The sequence below is a fragment of the Podarcis tiliguerta genome, assembly GCF_965153285.1.
Source record: "Podarcis tiliguerta genome assembly, chromosome: 14".
Classification (NCBI taxonomy): Eukaryota; Metazoa; Chordata; class Lepidosauria; order Squamata; family Lacertidae; genus Podarcis; species Podarcis tiliguerta.
Window position 1 is genome coordinate 18,173,563 of NC_139547.1, and position 20,926 is coordinate 18,194,488.

General features: G+C 44.2%; 2 protein-coding genes and 1 long non-coding RNA gene across 5 annotated transcripts in view; 1 reads left to right on the forward strand and 2 right to left on the reverse strand.

Moving 5' to 3' along the window:
* Positions 1 to 20,926, reverse strand: part of WDR93 (WD repeat domain 93) — a 25,755-nt gene continuing 4,829 nt past the window's right edge. Inside the window, exons 5-18 of one of the 3 annotated variants that reach the window (XM_083412005.1) lie at positions 19,846 to 19,928; positions 18,737 to 18,902; positions 17,312 to 17,353; positions 16,118 to 16,205; positions 14,670 to 14,853; positions 13,267 to 13,337; positions 12,943 to 13,029; positions 11,334 to 11,465; positions 9,506 to 9,713; positions 8,616 to 8,676; positions 7,692 to 7,848; positions 4,077 to 4,227; positions 1,894 to 2,013; positions 1 to 611 (exon numbers count right to left, since the gene is read on the reverse strand). In XM_083412005.1, the coding sequence (XP_083268131.1) occupies positions 593 to 611; positions 1,894 to 2,013; positions 4,077 to 4,227; positions 7,692 to 7,848; positions 8,616 to 8,676; positions 9,506 to 9,713; positions 11,334 to 11,465; positions 12,943 to 13,029; positions 13,267 to 13,337; positions 14,670 to 14,853; positions 16,118 to 16,205; positions 17,312 to 17,353; positions 18,737 to 18,902; positions 19,846 to 19,928 (1,569 nt within the window). In that variant the 3' untranslated portion in view covers positions 1 to 592. Of the gene's footprint in view, positions 612 to 1,893; positions 2,014 to 4,076; positions 4,228 to 7,691; positions 7,849 to 8,615; positions 8,677 to 9,505; positions 9,714 to 11,333; positions 11,466 to 12,942; positions 13,030 to 13,266; positions 13,338 to 14,669; positions 14,854 to 16,117; positions 16,206 to 17,311; positions 17,354 to 18,736; positions 18,910 to 19,845; positions 19,929 to 20,926 lie in introns of all 3 variants that reach the window. The other 2 variants (XM_083412006.1, XM_083412004.1) reach the window with 2 other exon arrangements.
* Positions 2,257 to 3,100, reverse strand: LOC310663919. Its single transcript, XR_014504674.1, has 2 exons — positions 2,994 to 3,100; positions 2,257 to 2,387 (listed from the first exon to the last, which is right to left on the reverse strand). It is a non-coding gene; the product is annotated as an uncharacterized lncRNA (long non-coding RNA).
* PEX11A (peroxisomal biogenesis factor 11 alpha) overlaps positions 20,088 to 20,926 on the forward strand; it is a 14,799-nt gene continuing 13,960 nt past the window's right edge. The window contains exon 1 of the mRNA XM_083412320.1: positions 20,088 to 20,380. The gene's annotated coding sequence lies outside the window, so the exon portion shown is untranslated. The remainder of the gene's footprint in view (positions 20,381 to 20,926) is intronic.

The following is a 20,926-nucleotide window of genomic DNA, read 5'->3' on the forward strand; positions in this document are numbered from 1 at the left end:
TTTTCTTGCTCCTCTGCAATTTATTTGCATGTAAGGTTCCCATATTAACAAAGTGAACATAGTGTCTTCTGATATTTATTTGCTGTATTGTAGTAGCAGTACTGTTCATTTTTAAGATGTCAAATACTGGTAGGTGCCATGCAAGAATTAAAAAGCAATCAAACCTAGGCCCTATCTATAGGTTCAGGTTCTGAGCAGATGAGGAGGCGGTGATGGAAGAGACAGTAGACTTAGCGCACTTGCAGAGATTTCTTCAATATTCTGTAGCACCACATATTCCAGTTTCCCAGTATCTTTGCCTATGTCTCCTGTATTTTGCTCCACTTCCCCCTTGCCCTTCTCTGACATTAATTACATTTTAACAAGGTTTGCCCTTTAAGCTTGACAGTCTATTCCCGTTTTGGAACTCATTACCTATTGGGTTCAGAGCCTGAAGGCTTGTGATGGTGGATCGGGTGCTCTTTGAAAGGATCCAAAAAAAGGTTATGGGACAAAATAGCCAAGTTACGCTCACAGCCGGAATTCCTCAAAGCGCAGAATGTAATTCATTGGCTCATCACTGAGTCCTCTGACTAGTGTGCCGGCCGATGAGTCATGGCTCTTCAGTATCCCTGGGAAAGAAGTTAGAGCACGAAAGCAGAATTAACTGCTGATTTAATAGCTGCCATATGCAAGGCTGGGAGGGAAATGTATGCAGGCACACCCACAGTCGCTATACCATTTAAGCTTTCCAGAGGTCTCTGGGCTGGAGCAAGTGCAGTGCATTGGAGCTGGAAGCAAGGAAGAACCCAGAGTAGGGTTTTGAAACTAGAAGTTGGCTGCACTTTTAGGCACTGTGCTCACAAGGGACAGGAAATGGGTATAGCTAGGGCTGCCATATGTCTGGAATTTCCCATACATATCTGGACACAACTTTTGTGTCTGGATTTTCACTTAATGAAATATGGCAACCCTAGTTTAGCACAACCCTTCATGGTAACCCAAGAGCTGCCAATTATCCTACAGGACTCAGCTCAAAGGTTTTGATTTTATCATTTGAAGTCTACACCTCTGTTTTTGGGACGCAGGTGGTGCTGTGGTCTAAACCACAGAGCCTAGGGCTTGCCGATCAGAAGGTAGGCGGTTCGAATCCCCGTGACGGGGTGAGCTCCCGTTGCTCGGTCTCTGCTCCTGCCAACCAAACAGTTCGAAAGCACAACAAAGTGCAAGTAGATAAATAGGTACTGCTCCGGCGGGAAGGTAAATGGCGTTTCTGTGCGCTGCTCTGGTTCGCCGGAAGCGGCTTAGTCATGCTGGCCACATGACCTGGAAGCTGCACGCTGGCTCCCTCGGCCACTAAAGCAAGATGAGCGTCGCATCCCCAGAGTCGTCCGTGACTGTACCTAACGGTCAGGGGTCCCTTTACCTTTACATTATCTCTGTTTTTAAGTTTTAATGTTTCACTGTGCTTATTGTTTCAAAATGCTTTTGATGGTTCTTAAATATTTAAAAAATGTGTCCCTCTAACTTCCTTTTGTATCACTGAAGTGCTTGCCCTAAACGGCCTTGGCCCAGTATCCCTGAAGGAGCATCTCCACCCCCACCGTTCAGCCTGGACACTGAGATCTAGCACCGAGGGCCTTCTGGCGGTTCCGTCACTGCAAGAAGTGAAGTTACAGGGAACCAGGCAGAGGACCATGAGACACAGACATTTTTCTAACACTAACTGGTCAATAACATCCTTCCTAGCAGGAGGCAAAAGGGTAAACAGCTCCTCATGACAGCAAAATTACCTGCTTTAGGAAATCGCCTGGACTGGCAAAGGATGGATAAGCAGCTGTCATTAAGATGACAGGCATGGGTTGATGAAAGATACAGCAACACAAAATCAGCCTCTGAGAGTGACCAACTCACCTAGTCTCCTCTTCCTCTATCACTTCTTGTGACTCTCCCTTTGCTAAGGATTTTGCACAGTTCTTCAGCAGGCTCCAGCACTCGGGAATCTGTTGGCTAATTGTGGACAGCCGCTGCAAGCTGGCAACGAGACAAAGACAGAGATTCCATCTCCCTGGGCTCCTGCCTGAGCCCACTTTGCCATGCCTCATTCACTCAGTGCCAGATGGTTAAGCGATAAGGAGTTAAGTCAAAATGGTGCTCCCCAACACTGTAAGTAAGGCTTATCCTTCGTAGTTCTCACTTTCAAGTTCTCAAAGTGATTCACATTTGTTCATTTTTATAACAGCCACATAAAAGTAAGTGATCAGGACAAATGTAAAAACGAGACATATAAAAACTTTTATAAATAATGCAATTAATCCTCATCACCTCCTCGTACCATTTTAACCGGTTTTGGTTGTTTCATATTATTGTTGCATTGGTTTTAACATGCTGTCAACCAGACACAAGATCTACCCACCAGGGAAGAATGGCAGATGAAGTTGATGGATTATATGGAACTGGCGGAAATGACTGGCAGAATCCGAGATCAGGGAGAAGAGTCGGTGGAAGAAGATTGGAAAAAAATTAAAGTTTATTTACAAAAACATTGTAAAATTAATGAATGTTAGAAGGATGCTAGAATGAAGCTATATGGTTTTAGCAGAAATGTAATAAAGAATTAAGTAAAAGTGGATTGATAACGGGATAAAATGAAAAATTGAAGGTTAGACCGTTAAAATAAATTATAGAACAAAAATCGAGTAAGATGGAAAGAATTTGCTGAAATAGTTAATTGAAATAGAATACAAAAAAGGGAGGTGTGAGGAGGTCGATGAAACAAGTTAATGAAAGGTAAAGATATAGAATATTGGATGTGTGTGTCTAATGTGTTGTTTTTTTCTTTATTTCTTTTCTTTTTTTGTATTGTTGTATTGCCTTTTTATTGTAATTGTAATGTATGTTTAGTTAAATTTTTTATTGTTTCTTCTTCTTCCTTTTTCTCTTTTCTGTAATTTCTAAACTTCTAATAAATATTTTTTTTAAAAAAAAAACATGCTGTCAACCACCTAGAGGACACAACTGGATAAGCAGTATAAAAGCATGAGTAAATAAAATTACTATTACTATTATTATTATGAATTCAAATTATATCTTTCCTCTCAAAGGAGACCAGGACAGCAGTATAGGCCAATTTAGCCCTCAGAATAGGGAATACTCAGTATAAAGTTTCATGGTGCTCATCTGTGTGGATCATGTTGTACTGCCATCTGATGGCATTACAAACAAATTGCACCCTGTGGAACACATCACAATAAATGCAGTATACAATTTTCCCTGAAATTGGGGCTTGATACATAGTTTATCCGAGGAGATCACAAGTCTTCTCTACTGCACCCAAAGTATACAGCGGCACCTCCTCCCAAAAGCATTGAACTGTCAAGGCAAGTACTAATCTATAGGCATATGGCTGCTATTAAATCTGGAAATCTTGGGACCTGGGGTACACCCCGTTGCTCCATTAACAGTGGCTACTATTCTGTGGATTGTTTATTTCATTTATGAATTGCTTCCCCTGAAACATCCTGAAGCAATTAACATCAGTTTTTACATCAGCAATAAAATCGTTTATGAAAACAATTTCAAGTCCAGTGCAAAAAAAAGCTGGGATAAAAGTATCCACATAAAAGGCTTGTTGGGAACGGAAGGTCTCCAAGAGGCACCCAAAAGTCAATAGAGACAGCACTTGTTGGACATGGAATGGGAGGGAGGGGAAGGGTTGTTGCCACACTATATGCCTAAATCCCAGAACGGACATCCGGATTATATGGTATCTGCCCTCCTGCAGACTGGTGAAGCAACTGGTTGGGTATGTGATGGGTGAGATTATATTCCAGGTATCCTGGGCCCCAAGCTGTGTGTAGATGTGCATGTCTGTATCAGCACCTTGAACTCAGGTTAAACAGAATATATGTTTTCCTTATGTCCTTGGTGCTATGCCAGAGGAGAGTCGGGATGCACCGAGTTTGTTTGAGAGTCTAACGCTGCTATGTAGGGTGCTGATCTCGCCAGAGAACATTCCTGCTCCGGTCCCCTGTCACAATCATATGAGCAAAAATGGCTCGCCAGCTCCAGGTCTTTCTCCGATTCAAGAAACTTACCTATCTTTTAGGAAGATGTTACAGCGCTTGTCCCAGGGTAGGACTACGGCTAAGGCTTCGGGTTGCACTTCAGCTTTCAGGGCGAAAGCTTCCATAAATGGGTAAGTTGTGAAGTCAAAGATGAAAATAGTTTCAGTTTGCTGCTTGACCCCTGTGGGCAGAAAGAAAACAGCTTGCTAAGAGAGAAATACACACACACACACAAGTTGGGATGGGCACTATTTTTCTCTTTTGGGGGCTGTACTCCCGTGGGAGAAATTTGTTAGGAGTCGCATGCCACTAATGTGTTATTGTTTTTAAATCACATACAGTCGTACCTTGGAAATTGAACAGCTTAGCTCCCGAATGTTTTGGCTCCTGAAAGTCGCAAACCAGGAAATGACTGTTCCAGTTTGCAAACTATTTTTGGAAGCCGAATATCTGATGGGGCGTCCGCGGCTTCCAATTGGCTGCAGGAGCTTCCTGCTACCAATCAGAAGCCGTGCTTGGGCTTCCAAACGTTTTGGAAGTCGAATGGACTTCCGGTACAGATTCCATTTGACTTCCAAGGTATGACTGTATTCTACTGTTGAAAGTAATTTGAGTCTTTGAGTCCTTATCATTCATTGATATGATAAGCTTATCAGCTTGGCAAAGTGGTTCTTGGTTCTTGCCTCCAGGTGCAAGCAGCAAAGTTTAATAAATAGGACCAGGAAACTTCTAGAGAGGAGAGAAGACACAGGGAGATTCCACATTAAACAGCGGGTGTGCTGGATCACTGCAATAGGATATCTGAAAGTCCGCTGCCTGCTAATTGATACATTTCTCCCTTGGAGATTCCCTCAACTAAAAGGAACCTGATAAGAACTGGAAAGAACCATGTGGGGGCGGGCAGGCTTTTTTGTGTCACTTACAAATGTGATGCTCACTTTCACTTCCTGTGAACCAAAAAAGCCCAGCAGTCTCAAACTGAGCACATTTTGCATACAGAAGGCCCCAGATACAATCCCTAGCATCTCCAATTGAAAGGATCAGGTAGCCAGTAATAAGAAAGGCGTTTGCCTAAGACTCAGGAGAGTCGTTGCAAGTCAGAGAAGACACTGCTGGACTAGATGGGTCAGGGGTTTAACGGTATATGCCACCTTCATTTGTTCATGAGGTTACAACAGTGGGAACTGTTAATTAGCCAGGAATTAGACCAGAAAGGAAGTCACTCAGCTTGTAAATTGCTGCATGCAAGCTTCATTGCCTCAGAAACAGGGTGGGAGGGTTACTTGCAATTTGACTGGAAATATTATGAACTACAATCTTGCACATGCATGGCATGAGTCTTCCAACGAGAGATGGGGAACCTGTGGCCTTTGAGATGCCATTGCCCTACAATTCTCAGCAGTCCTGGCTAGTTGGGGCTAATGAAAGTTCCAGCCTTGAACTATATGGTCAAAGGCAGCTGGAGTTGGGCTTTGTGCATGCTCACTGTTGAACCAAATTGGCCACATTTCAGCTGAAACCATTGACTTGGCAATCTAATTTCTCCTACGTGACCTGGCGGCAAGGCAATGGGGCCGCACAGGAAATTTTACATACCACAACAGTCTACAGTGCAGATACAAAGCGAAAAAAGTTGCAAATTTTGGAAGGGGGGTTCTGTAATTACAGAAGTTTTAGTAGAAGCATCTGGTTGGCCACTGTAAGAACTGGATCCTGAACTCAATGAGCACATTGGCCTGATCTAGAAGGCTTGCTTTATGTTCTTAAACTGATTTTTGTGAACCACCAATCAATTAAAAAATGATTCAAAAACTCAAAATCGCCAAAAGAGAGGAAATGCTTCAGCAAAAGAGAACTAAAGAAAGCAAAGATTTTCAAATACTAATTGAGAGAGAGAGAGAGAGAGAGAGATGCAAATTTAGAAGCAATTCTTGTGATTTAAATAGAAATATATTGCATCATATCAGGGAAGACTCTGGGCAAGTGACCTGTGTCCTTGCTCTGTTTCCTGTTCAAGTGTTCTATTGGGCAGCTTCAAAGCTCCTGCCCTCACTTCTTCTGTTTTTACCATTAACCAAACTTTAATTGGGCAGCCTTCCAAATAGAGGACTCCTTCAAGTTGAGGTCTGACCTCTGAAAAGTAGGGCACATGGCCACCCCATCTGTCTATCAGATCTTGGCCTTCTTCCCATATGTGTGTTGTGATATATAAAGTGGTACCTCGGGTTAAGTACTTAATTGGTTCTGGAGGTCCGTTCTTAACCTGAAACTGTTCTTAACCTGAAGCACCACTTTAGCTAATGGGGCCTCCTGCTGCCGCTGCGCCGCCGGAGCATGATTTCTGTTCTCATCCTGAAGCAAAGTTCTTAACGCAAGGTACTATTTCTGGGTTAGCGGAGTATGTAACCTGAAGCGTATATAACCTGAGGTACCACTGTACTAGAGATTCCTGAAGAAAACATAAGCAATCCTTTTCTTTTAAACAGGACGTAAGAAAAATAGAATGGTAGAAGTGGGGGAAGGGAAAAGGAGAGAGGGCATGATGATAATTAAATAATGATAATAATAATAATAATAATAATAATAATAATAATAATAATAATAATAATAATTTTATTATTTATACCCTGCCCATCTGGCTGGGTTTCCCCAGACACTCTGGGGAGCTCCCAACAGAACACTAAAAACAGAATAAAACTTCAAACACTAAAAAGTTCCCTAAACAGGGCTGCCGAACAGTATTATGTTCTCCAGCCTCAATTCCCCCATCTTCCCAGGTCAGAGGAAGACTCAGTGGGAGGAGGCATCGCCCAAGAAGCAACTTTCCTTCTGCCCTCATAGAGTCCAGATTGTGTGGCTCTTTACTTAACTCCTCAGACTCAGTCGCATAATAGGGGTTGGTGGCTGCTGAATCGGACAACAGCCCTTTTGAGAAACACTGACAAGCACCTCAGAGGTAGCAAGTTATCTGCAGGTCCAGACTAGTCAGCCTCCACCACAGGGCCTCAGCATGCTACTGAAATACAGTGGTACCGCGGGTTAAGTACTTAATTCGTTCCGGAGGTCTGTTCTTAACCTGAAACTGTTCTTAGCCTGAAGCACCACTTTAGCTAATGGGGCCTCCTGCTGCCACCGCACCGCCGGAGCACGATTTCTGTTCTCATCCTGAAGCAAAGTTCTTAACCTGAGGTACTATTTCTGGGTTAGCGGAGTCTGTAACCTGAAGCGTATGTAACACGAAGCGCATGTAACCCGAGGTACCACTGTAACAGCTCTCCTTGGGCAAGTTTCAGCCGGCATCTGCCACAGCTACCTGTCCAGGGTCCTGAAAGGCCATGCTTTGCCTTGCCTGTTGTAATCCTGCAGAGTCTCTTTTAACTTTGCCCTATCAGATGCGGCCCTGCAATGCCAGTAAGTCCCTTGCTTTAATCCATCATCTCCTGGATTGAGCCAAGCTAGGGCACAACAAGCAGGCATCTTAAAGAGTTCTCTGTGATGCTGCAGAGACCACAATAGAAAGACATTTGCTAACCACCTGAGGCATGTTATGGGGTCTTCCCACTTCAGGGGGAAGGGCTTGAATGCCTTCAAGTGCTATTTCTGAGTTTTGAGTGCCTGCTCCCTTTTGTATCTAGGAGATCCTACCTTGGAGGAGCAAGTATTGGCCCTGAGTATCCACAGAAAAAACGGGCTGCCAGGAAGTTGCCACCTTGTAGGAGGGAGGCATGATGAACTGGGAAATATAATCTTCTGTGGTGGTGTCCATCAGAATGACCGTGCCATCCCAGAAAAAAAGCAGCACCTGGAATAATGAAAGTTCATCACTTATGACAGAAACCCACCTAACGAGCTGATAGTGTTTCCATAGCTACTTTGTTGGATGGGATCAGCTTTTCCCCAGGTAGGTTATGATTCACATTTGCAGGCACAGCTGAGCAGAAGATTTTTTCAGGATTTTAACAGTGCAATGTAACAGGGCCAAAGCCTACCAGTCTGGCTTCGTCCTTCCCTCAAAATCCAGAGGATGAAAGATGTAGGGCTAGGCAGAAGTACAAATCCTATTTCAGCCAAAAATGTATTAACTGATGCTGAGAAAACTCAGTTTCTTAGCCTCAGTTCTCCACATGGAGAGAAAAGCAGTTCAACTCAATATAAACTGTAGACAGATGATCACTACTGTTGTTGGACTGGACAGCCCCTGTTAGGGCTACTGACCTTTTGGTTTTGTGTGCTTTTAAGTATACAAGCATAGTTTATGTGGATAGTGGGGGGGGGGGGTTAAGTCTGACAACTACTCTAGGCCCCAGTTTAGATGTGTTATGGCTGCCCACACACTTCTATGGGCTAGCTGTCTATACAGCATCCATACTCTACCCACAAGAAATTGTAAGTCTTAACTGAAAATTTCATGCCCAGATACCTTAATCTTGGTGTGTTAATCTAACTAAAACAGTATCTCCTCTCTCCTCTCTCCCCCCCCCCCCACCGGCCACCCGCAATACTGCTTTCACAATTCTGGTATTCAGAAGATGCAGAAGACATTATGGGAGGTAATCAGAAAACACTCACTGTATCAGGTAAGGAAGAAATGGTTGCTATAGCAGTGATGGTCTGATTGGGAGTCTCAGGCCTAAGAAAGAAACCCAAGTTTGTGTTACTCTTTGTGCATTTCTTCTTTGGGCATTTTGCGGGGAAAGCACATCAGTGAGAGCAGAGAGGTGGATTCACATAACTATTCTGGGGAAATGGTTTGGTTTTGCTTCATATTGCAAATGAGGCCAACAGAGTGTTCTACAATGTTCAAAAGTCATTGCCTCCAGCAGACATAGCCTGATGTGTTCTTTTATTTTATTATCATTTTTAAACAACACAAGTCTCAGATTTCCACTTCGGTTTCATTTCTCAAAAAACAAGCAACCCGCCCCCTCAAAAAAAACCACACTGTGTTGTCAGTCAGGATTGCTGGGTGAAATCCTGAGAATATATCAGGAACTTCCTCTAAATGCTTTAAAACTCTAGGAGTGGAGGTATTCATTTTAATTAATGAGAAACTGGACTTCCACATTTCACCCAGTTCCTTGGCCTTCAGGATTATCTTGTTAGAGGTCACTTAGTTTATCTGCACCTGCTCTTACCTACTTATGCTCTGTTTCCCTCCCCCTTGTATCCCAAGTGGCCTTCCCTTGTCCCTCTGGGTGGTATTTTCCAGCCACAACTATGAATTCCAACTCCCAATACTCTCTTGGAACCAGAGTAGTCCCAACCAACTCCAATAAAAAGAGGACTAGAAAATGAAGCACCCTCTTCTTCCGGGAAGTACCGGAGTGGAAGACAAGGTACGCAGCCCTATTTGTCTTTGGAGGGCCTGGGCTAAAGCGTCCTCTCAATAGGAGAACCTCTCCCACCCTTCAAACAAGGTTCTGGGTCTGTAAACAGCCAGGATCCTGCCTCATCCGTACCCCAGCAGCTTGGTGTCAAATTCTTTGGCCCCCGATGTAATCATGTGGAGAGACCCATCTGTGCACAACACCAGAAGCTTCACTTTGGTGCTCGCAAGAACTTCACTGGAGCCAGGCGCTTTCTCGCAGAGTGAGGGTAAACATGGCATGAACTGGATGCTTCGTATAACGTATCCCTCAGGGAGCACAGTCACAGACAACGGGAACCCTAGGAAAGCATAAACATCACAGAGGGAGAACAGGAATGACAGCAGGATCCTCCTGGCCAAGATAAGACAGGTGGTTTCCACTAGACTGGCTGATAGGTGGGTGGGTGTGACCTGACAGCAACCATTCTTCACATCTGAGAGCCACACTTATCCAATGCTTGGATTTTGCAATTTGCTGGCCAGCCCACATCTATCACATGCTGTAGCATATTAGAAGATGTGTTTCTTTATATTTCTTAGTTTACCCACTTGTTTCCAGGCACAATTCAAAGTGCAAGCTTTTATTTATTTAAAGTGTTTTTTACCCTGCTCTTAAGCTAAAAAGGCTCCCAGAGTGGCTGGCTTATCGTTACATGAGATCGGTAAAAACAAGAAGCGTGCTCACCTACAGTCTAATAATCTAAAATACATGATACGAAAGGGGAAAGAAAACTAACAAAGCCACGCGCCAATTCTTAAAGTTACACAGGAGTTATTATAGTGGCTAGCTGGAATGGAAACAGTTCAGGGAGAAGAGAAATCAAACAAAACTGGTCTCCTGTCAGAGCTGATGGAATGGCCGTTTTTCCCCTCAAACTGCTGAAGCCTGGCCTACAAATCCTTAAACAACCTGGGTCCAGAGTACTTGGAGGTTCATGGCTGTTGCGTGTTTAGACCTTTAAACCTCCTCCTTAAATTAATTCAGACAAGACTCAAATTTTGGTTTGGTTTTTGGCAGAATTTAGGCCACAACTATATTGATTGCAGCAAGTGACTGGTTGCATAGGCTTTGGTTCAACTAGCTCCCTGCACCATTGCAGGTAGCGCTGACCCAGGGCACCAGCATAAGTCAGCCAAGGGTGAACACCTGGATAAGTGGAAAGCCAGGAACAGGCTATCTCCGCCACCCAAATGCTCCCCTGGACTGAGGCACGGGCACAACCCGCTCACAGGGGTTGACCAAACCATTGAGTCCCTGAATTCCTTTAATGGAATACCCTTCACATAGGGATGGCAAGAGCGTTCTCCCATCCCTATCACCTGAACCAGAGCCTATCCGCAACCTTACGCTGTGACTATTTGCTATGCGGCAGGCGAAATCCAAATGGCAACAGCCAATCAGCCAAGTGGGGAAATTCCTGCTGTGCTCCTGTCTCAATGACAGACGACACACGACGGCATAGCAAGGTCAAGCACACAAGCCCTAAATATAGGGAGAGGTGGGCGGGTGTTCTGATGAACGCACTGAAAGAGGAAGCTCTGGGTCACATGCATAGGTATATATAGGTCCCTTGATCTGTTTAGCCTGCGTCCCATTGGCCTGACTGAACCCTACATTAAGGAACCTACCGATCGGGTGTTGTGGCTATCCAAGCGTACCCACCCACAATACAGGGTTAGGTTGCCAGATCTCACTGCAACATGTGCCCTCTTTAAGGGAGGACCCCATTTCCCACATGGATTGGCCCAATCATTAAGATCTTTGGACACCATGCTCAGGGTGCCACCCCCACCAGGACATTTTTGGTTGTGGTGCCTCATTTCTAGAACTCCCCTTTTTTAAATTCACCAAGTGCCTTCGCTTATGGTTGGCAAGGGAATAGCCCCATGGCAATCTCATGAAAGCTGGCAAGGCTCACCAATAGATTTTTCCCAAACCGTAATGGTTCCATCTTCGCAAGCAAAAGCCAGGTAAGAGGAGCAAGGTGTGACGGCTGAGTACGTGAGTGGAGAGGCACAGGGCCAAACCATGTCCGGTTTTGGATCAGAATCTGGAAAGGAATGAAAGAGCTGATGAATGATGGGGCCTGCAGGAAGGAAAGAGACAGTGCCTTTTGCTTGAATTATGGTGTTGGAGGAGACTCTTGAGAGTCCCATGGACTGCAAGAAGATCAAACGCATCCATTCTTAAGGAAATCAGCCCTGAGTGCTCACTAAAAGGACAGATTGTGAAGCTGAGGCTCCAATACTTTGGCCACCTCATGAGAAGAAAAGACTCCCTGGAAAAGACCCTGATGCTGGGAAAGATGGAGGGCACAAGGAGAAGGGGACGACAGAGGACGAGATGGTTAGACAGTGTTCTCGAAGCTACAAACATGAGTCTGACCAAACTGCGGGTGGCAGTGGAAGACAGGAGTGCCTGGCGTGCTCTGGTCCATGGGGTCACGAAGAGTCAGACACGACTGAACGACTAAACAACAACCCTTCATTTATGCACTGTTTCCCCCCTGTGCCCAGAGCACCAAGGTGACCAGCATGCTGAACCCAGCCTCATATTGGAAAGTGAGCAAGGTCCCAACTAAAAAGGATTGGCAACTTAAGCTGACAGAATATGCAGGACTTGCAGATTGAACATATAGAATAAGAGAGGAAGAAGAATGTATGGTACATTTAAAGAAGGCTGGAAAACATTTACTGAATATATGGAAAATAACTGTATGCAACTGAAAACGCTGGCAGCATTAAGATAAATTCAACAGAGTAAATAATTTTTGGTGGATGTAAAATGGAAAACTCATTTGAATGGTTATAGTAAAATATGCAGGGATGTATGATATGTAAAATGAACCATGGAAAGAGAAGAAGGGATGCCATTGTATATTTTAAAGTTTGTAAAATGTTTATTTGGAAATGTAAAATTAAAAATTTAATAAAACTATTATAAATAAAAGAATCCAGCCTCCTATGAGTTGGCCCTACATCTTTTTTCACACTGGGGGGTACCCTGCCCATCTGACTAGGTTGCCCCAGCCGCTTGGGTGGCTTCCAAAAGAATATACAAAACACAACAGTATGCCACCACCAAGAAGGCCCTCTGCCTGGTTCCCTGTAACCTCCCTTCCCGCAATGAGGGAACCACCAGAAGGCCCTCCGAGCTGGACTTCAGTGTCCAGGCTAAATGATGGTGGGGTGGGTGACAGGTTCCTTCAAGTACACAGGGCCGAACGGCTATTGTGGACCCTCTTACATCATGCCAAGGGTCAGAACTACACTGCCAGACAGATTAGGCTTATGCCAAAACTGGCGTCTCTGAACAGCAATATTGTATCATGGGAACACTAGACATTACAGTGGAGAAAGCAGCAAGGGGATGGGAGCCCACAAGTGGCAGGAGTAGGAGGCCGAAGCTCAGCTTAAAAATGCCACAGTTCCGTTGCAGATATGATGAGAAGAGTCTTTCTGGGATGGATCATGAGGAGGTTTGACAATGCAAATAAAATTGCAGCTGTTACTTGCACACTGCATTACCAATTTTCTCCTTTGCTGGGCGACTGAGAAAGTAGTAGCAGAGGTTGTGGCTCCTGCTCCAGTGAATGCTGAGAGCAATGGGCATATCTGGAGAACAAGAGAAAGAGAAGGAAATAAATAAAGGACCAACAGGGAAGATAGGCACTTGAGAACCCCAGCAGCTCCCCTCTCCCCAATTCTGGGAGCAAAATGAGAAAGCCAAAAACAGAGGTGGGTGGGCCATGCAAATTTCAAATCCCAGACACAAAGTTCCAGGTTCCCCACCTAGTTTTGTTCAGGCTTGCCTCTCTAATTCTGCAGAAGGAACTTCCGCAGTACAATTACCTGGCTCAGCTCTGAATTCGGTTCCAACAGGCAAAGTGCGGCCAGGCAAGTGAAAATTGAACATAGCATTGCTGAAATGGCGGCCAGGGGCGGTGGGGAGGGAGAGAGAGAAAGAGAGAGAATAAATCATTTTAAAACATATAGGATATATATAAAGGTTCGGGGGGGGGAGAGAGATAGTCAATGACACTGGTATAAGTAATGTTTGTGCTAAACCACCACAAAAAGCAACAACAAACATTGCAATGTGACTTCCTGTTAAAGTATACATTATACTAGGGGCTGCCACCCCTGCTCACTCCACATGTCCGTCCACCTACCTGCCAACCCCCACACCTGGCCACCTCCTCCTGCCTAATAATAATAATAATAATAATAATAATTTATTTATACCCTGCCCTTCTGGCTGGGTTTCCCCAGCTACCCTGGGCGGCTTCTGACAAAATATTAAAAATACAATAAAACATCAGGCATTAATAACTTCTCTAAACAGGGCTGCCTTCAGATGTCTTCTAAAAGTCAGACGGTTGTTTGTTTCCTTGACATCTGATGGGAGGGCATTCCACATGCAGGCACCACTACTGAGAAGGCCCTCTGCCTGGTTCCCTGTAACCCCACTTCTCGCAGTGAGGAAAGCACCAGAAGGCCCTTGGAGCTGGACCTCAGGCTGAACGATGGGGGTGGAGACACTCCTTCAGGTATACTGGGCCAAGGCCATTTAGGGCTTTAAAGGTCAGCACCAACTCTTTGAATTGTGCTCAGAAACATACTGGGAGCCAATGTAGCTCTTTCAAGACTGGTGTTACGTGGTTCCGGCAGCCACTTCCAGTCACCAGCCTAGATGCCTTTGCATCTGACCAAACCCCATTCCTTTTACACCTTACCCACCACCTCACCTATCCCCGTCACAGCTCAACCCACTTCTCACACATTTTAAAGAAGGGGGAGGCACTTCAGAGAGTAGTTTTCTGAAGCGTCTCCCTCCCTACATTAAACTACGCTGCAGCTGCATTTAACAGAAGGGGAAGGCACTTCACAGACTGGTTTGCCATACTGTTCTGTGAATCATCTCCCCCCGCCCCTCCGTTAAATGGCTCACCTGGGCTGCTGGCTGCCTGCACTTCTCACTCACCTGCATGCCGTCCCGCTGGAGCTGGTGTGGCCACCTATCAGCAGCCACGTGAACTGCAGCGTGACGACAGCCTTACATTCCTATGTATATAGAAAGAAATCAAGCCACTGATTAATATATTGTCCCATGAACCCAGGGTGGGCTGGAGATGAATCTTTCCAGCTTTACTACTGCAGCCGAAATAAACTCTGGGGGTCTTGTTGCTCCCAGGAGCATGAGAAGGATGGAAGATTGAAGTAAATGTTAGATGTAATTCAACCCCCCCACTCACCAGGGTTTCTCCTCCTTGATCTCTAGCTCATCTTCTGTCTCCAGATACTGTTGGAAAGTGCTGCTAAATATTGCTTCCTGCCGCTCCCATTGGCTTTCCTTGAGCATATGGTTGTATCCCAAGCCAATCACACTGCCATCATCGCTCTTCATTAAGGCTTCATAGGGATGCTTAAATGTGCTTGCTGAGTTTAAATGTATACAAGACAGTGTTAGAATCAGTCATGGTGTCCTTGCCATGAAGAATCCTTGTCTGATACGCAGCAGGAACCAGTCACAAAGGGCTACGTCATGTCCTACTAGCCTAGACAGGAAACCTGTTGCAAATTTGCACATTGTATTCTCACTGGTCATTTTTTAGAGAGAGAATCCTCCCCTCCTAATGGCCTTTAATCAGGGAAGGAGAAACAGTAGGCATCAATTGAAAACATTCTATTTTCTTTCGGTGCACTAAATGTTGTTCAGTATAGAAGACCGGGTTCTGCAGGGATTGCAAAGACAGACCAGCTCTGGGCTCTGATGGCCTCTGCTGGTCAATGCTGGTAGTGCTCTCCATTTCTGACAAAGGAAACACTCCCTGTTAATGGTGGAAGAGGCACTTGAGAAAGTTGGAGGAAGTGCATGAATCATAGCAGAATCATAGCACTGTAGAGGTGGAAGGGACCCTGAGGATCATCTAGTCCAACCCCCTGCAATGCAGGAATATGCAGCTGGTCCATACAGGGATCGAACCTGCAACCTTGGCGTTATCAGCACCATGGTCTAACCAACTGAGCTATCCAGGCTCAAAAGTCTTAATATTTATGTCCCCACTTCCTGCAGGCTAAGGAGGTGCAATGAACATGCCTTGCCAAACAACACGCACACCCCAAGTTCCCATTTCATTCCAACTCCCCTTGCTATTTTATTTTTTTAGATTGTGTGCCTGGAGGCGGGGGCTTTCTTTAAAAAATAAAAATAAAACTGTACCACTCCAAACATGCTTTACTTATCCTTTGTGTAAAGAAGGTGGACAGAAAGAACTTTTTCTCCCTCTCTCACCATACTAGAACCTGCAATCAGCCCATGAAATTGAACAGTAGTAGCACATTCAGAATGGACAAAAGGAAGTATTTCTTCAGTGTGCAAAGATAAGACAATGAAATTTGAATGACCATCCACAGAAATGGCTTTAGAAGGGGGTTGGACAAATACATGGAGAGTATCAGTGGCAACTAGTCACAATGGCAAAATTCAAATCCTAGGACCAGAGACAGCATGCCACTGAACACCAATTGCTGGAGAACCACAGCAGGAGAGGGTTGTTTTATTTATGTACATTTTAGTTGGTCCTAATACATGCATTTATCATACTACTTTTACATTTTGTATTTTTACTGTTGCACTATTTCAACAAAACACAGAAACAGAAAAGACAGGTAAACAGAAGAAGGTAAGGAGAGTTCATACGTGCAAATGGTTTGGGTGATCTGATCTTCAGCAACAGAACAGGGGGAATCAGCCTCGATTCAAGCCTGCTTAGAAGCACTTGAGGATCCTGTAATGAAGCAGAGAGGCAAGTCTAAACAATTCCACTTCCAGAGTCCACTTCCCATCTTGCCCCATACACTGAGATTTTCCGAAGCCAAGCAATTTCTGGCTATCCTCTTTGGAATGTTAACCAATCACTTGATACGAAGACTGGGGGACCTCCTCTATCCTACAGTAAAAGTGGCTGGACTCCAAAAATAGTGCATGTGTCTCATAGCGCCACTCCAGGTCCAAGACACAGGACAATGCATGGTATAAGCGTTGCACTCATCTAAAGCAAAAATAGGGGCCAGAAATTAAGGCTGCAAAGTCCAAACCAGTCCTGTAATGGCTGCTGGCTGCCCCCCACCCCACGGGTTGTCAACCAAGAAGCAATAATGGTGTAAAGAGGTAGCATTTAGGAATATGATCTTCAAGTTTGTTGCAATTCTGCCTGTCTCAGAGCAGATAAATGGTTAATTCTTTCATAAGAGGCTTCCTTTACAGATAAGCTGCAGCAGGAATTGGCCGACTTCCACCTTGCGTGGTCTACTTTTTTTGTTTACTGGCATTTCTGTGATCCGGCGATGTGTGTTGTGTTTTTCAAACAAGATGGCATGTTCAGAATTTCTCAATAGTTATGGCACAATTCATCTGTGTTAAAGGACCCTGATCACATCAACCAATACCCTTCACTTCAAGAACAGTTATATCACCTTAACAGTCATGGTTTCCTCCAAATAATGCTAGGAACTGTAAAAAAAGGTAAAGGTAAAGGACCCCTGGACGGTTAAGTCCAGTCAAAGGCGACTATGGGGTTGCAGCGCTCATCTCGCTTTCAGGCCGAGGGAGCCGGCATTTGTCCACCGACAGCTTTCCAGGTCATGTGGCCAGCAACATTCTGGCGCAACAGGACACTGTGATGGAAACCAGAGCACACAGAAATGTCATTTGCTTTCCTGCCGCAGCGCTACCTATTTATCTACTTGCACCAGCTTGCTTTTGAACTGCTAGGTTGGCAGGAGCTGGGACAGAGCAGCGGGAGTTCATCCCGTCATGGGGATTCGAACCGCCAACCCTTCAGATCATGAGCCCAAGAGGCTCAGTGGTTTAGACCACTGTTAGACTACTTACCACCTCTTCAGCAACCAATCCTTGGATTTCCGGAGCCTTCTTCTACAGAACCAGAAAAGGCAGCAATTATTATATACACACTGGAGTCGCTATAACATACAATGTGATCCAGGATACCCCAATTTCACCTAGGACCACTGCAGCACCCTCAGCTCAACAAACCTTTAAGACATGCTCAGTCCAGCTCCCAATGAAAGAAAGGGAAAACACACAGGGAGCAGGTGGTAATTCCTCCTTGAAAGAGGAGGAAATGGGGAACATGCAAGCCCATTTCTGAAAGGTTTGCTTGTGCTAACGTTACAAATGAAGGGGCAGCACATTCATGGGTTTGTGGATCTCAGCATTGGTTTATCTGTTGTTTTATCTGCACACCAGTCAAAGAGAAATATTTTTTGATCAAGTGGTTCATACAGATAAATAATTTCCAGGCATGCCTATCGACGATAGAAAGACTACTTGCTCGTGAGAAGAGAACTCTGAAACATTGTCATTTGGCTTCACTGAATACAAATTTTCCGCCTCTGAAAAAGTTTGGAACGTACACCTGTGTATAAATGGTATCGGGACAGAAAAGAACTAAAGACAAAACTCTCTTGAAGAACTACAGTGGAAATAGGGCGCCCATTTCCCTTCAAATGATGTTGGACTCAGTAATGTTCATTACTGAGTTATTTGCAGATCACTCTCCTTCCCAGGCTGAGAGGGAAAATGGCGAAAACAGGATATTCAATGGGACGGTGTGATTTTTGCAGCTGCTTTTAAAGTTGCAAAACAATGAAGCACGGGACGGAGCAATGGGGAATTTCTGAAACCACAACGGGATATTAGCTCTGCCCAAGGCATGATGGAGAACAGCAACAACTGGGAAAAGACAGATATAATATTTTACAAGGACAGGATAATTGCCACACACAGGAAGAACAAGGATATAGTTTGAATGCTTCACCTGCAGGTTTATAAATCATTTGATGTGTTGATACGAATGGAAGTCGTTAACATTGCTATTCTGACTGTAGTGTAATTGAAATTAATAAGATTTCTGGAATGCAGAAATAAAGTAAACCAGCAATTCTAGAATGCGGAGGGGGCACCTAAATTATATAATTTGGCATCTGAATGATTGCTATTAGTAATTGTATTATAATTTTGCATTGTTATAATGAGGCTATTATTGGATTGTTGTAACTGAAAACTAATACAAATTATTATCAAATTATGTCGGACTAAAACTCCCATCGTCCCTGAACATTGGTCATGCTGGCTGATGGAAGTTGGAGTCCAACAACATTTGGAAGGCCACATTCATTCATTCATTTATTCATGTGTTCGTTCATTCATTCATTCATTCTAATGACAATTGAAAGGTCATGGGGGGGAGGAGCACAAAAAACTTTTGAGAGGCTAGATATGATCCATAGAAATTACATTTTTTTTATCCACCTCTACCCCAGCCTTCTCTGGCAGGGTTGCCTGGTTAACTTTCATGTCCTTGGTGTTTGCTGGAGTTGTAAGTGTGACATTCTGGGCATTTTCTGTTTCTTTTAGCCAAGAATCCTTAGGCAATCGGTAGATCTCCAGCCAAGCCTCCGAGCTGCCTGCTGTGAGGAAACAGAAGAAAACAGATGAAGCAATGGGGAAGGAGAAGAAAGGTCTCTTAGTCAAGCAATCTTTCTAGTTTTGCTCCCTAAAAGGCAAATTCCTGCTTACTCTTGGCCACTTATACATAGTATGTCAGGAGATACAGATATATAGGCATGTAAGTGGCTCTTAAAGTTTTGAAGCATATGAGGAAGGGGGGAGGAATCTTACCAAAACACACAAAAAGTCACACACATTCAAAGTATCCATTACCCAATATCTGAAAGCATCCTATTTAGAAACCTCAAACCCTATTGAGAAAGTTTCCATGTCAGTGTCATAGCCTGGATTGTGTCACAAAAACTCTGCAACTAAGTCATGCAATATGCTGATGCAGTTACTTGCCAAAATTCTGGTCCTTTACCATCCAGATCGATTTATTATTTTTGTGATAAAGTTCATACATGTAAATACATTCTACAAAAAAAAACCCAACAGTGTAAAAAAACTATGCTGAGGATCAGAAACCCCGACGGTTTGATAAGGGGTGTTTTCTAAAGCTTTTTGAGGATGCTTCTTCTAATAGTTTTATATTAGCAGAGTCATATATTCTCAGTGAAAGCCAAAGGAAATGGAATCGACCTCTGTAGGGAACAGAAACAACTTCCTCACCATATGCGTGACTGACTTACAGTGCAATCCTATACATGTCTACTCAGAAGTAAGCCCCACTGAGTTTAACGGCACTTACTCCCAGTAAGTGGATAGAGGTTTGCAGCCTTAAGGAATGAACAGGAAAGGCCTGTTGTATCCATATACCAGAGGTAGGGCCTTATTGGTGGTGACCCCATTTGTCTAGAATGTCCTTTCTAGAGAATTCCATGAAGGCCCTTTCTCTAACTGGTCTTCAGTTAGACCTACCAACTTGTCTGGCTAAGTTTGACAAATGTTGAGACTTGCCTTGCAGCAGAAAGCCTGCATAATCAGCACCGCGAGAGAGCTCCAGTGCAACACATGTATTTCGCTTACTAATATCTTCCTGCCAAAAAAAAGAAGATGGTAAATATACATATTCTGAAATTAGAGCGGGCTGGGCTTGTGGAAGCTGGAATGCCAAGTCGGGAAACCTGATCTGGCAGGTTTGTTGCAAAAGCTCTTTTGTCATTTATGTGTCTGACTCTGAGCACACCACCTATCATTAGAAGACTCTGATGAAGAAACCTTGATGTTCTGCCAGGGAAATGCACAATAAAGCATACGTGGCTTTATCACATTCATCATTGCCTCCAGAGTTCAATAGAAGTAACTCATTTTAACAGTTGGACTTGGCTGCAGATAAGGACTGCACAGTGGGGAAAGCTGTGCCTATTGATTTTCCGCCTGCCGTTGGACGGTTGATGAACGCAGAGGACCTCATTCAGGAAGAAAGCTGGCATCAACAGGAAGGTGGACCATCAAAACACTCAGCCCAGAAGTGAGAGTTCTATGCAGGTAATGCAGAGTATAGGCTGGCTGCAAGAGGCTTGGAAGGATAAGTATAGTCAGGGCTGACACATCCAGTTTTGCTGCTTGAAGCAAAATGAAAAAGCAGCACCCCACCCTCTCCGCTGCTAGTGGAGAAGCCAGCCAGCGCCGATTTCCAGTGAGATCTCACCAAAATCTGGCGAGATCTCTCACAATCTGCGAGATCTTTCAAAATTTCAGCAAAAAATTGCCAGAAATTGGCAGCAGAGGCAATGGGGTGAGACTTTCTGATGCCCAAAGTGGCTGCCTCATCTTGCCTTGTAGGTGAGCCAGCCCTGAGTATAGCAGATATGTAAAACCTTGAAGCAGCACCAGTCGGGACTTTTAGCATGCATGCATAAAGTCAACAATAACTGCTGACATAGTACAACCAAAATTAAGTCCCATTAATATTTACGGGAAAGGATATGCTAATGGTTCAATTTTATACACACATACTAAGTAGCAAGCAACAACAACAAAATCCTTCCAGTAGCACCTTAGAGGCCAACTAAGTTTGTTATTGGTATGAGC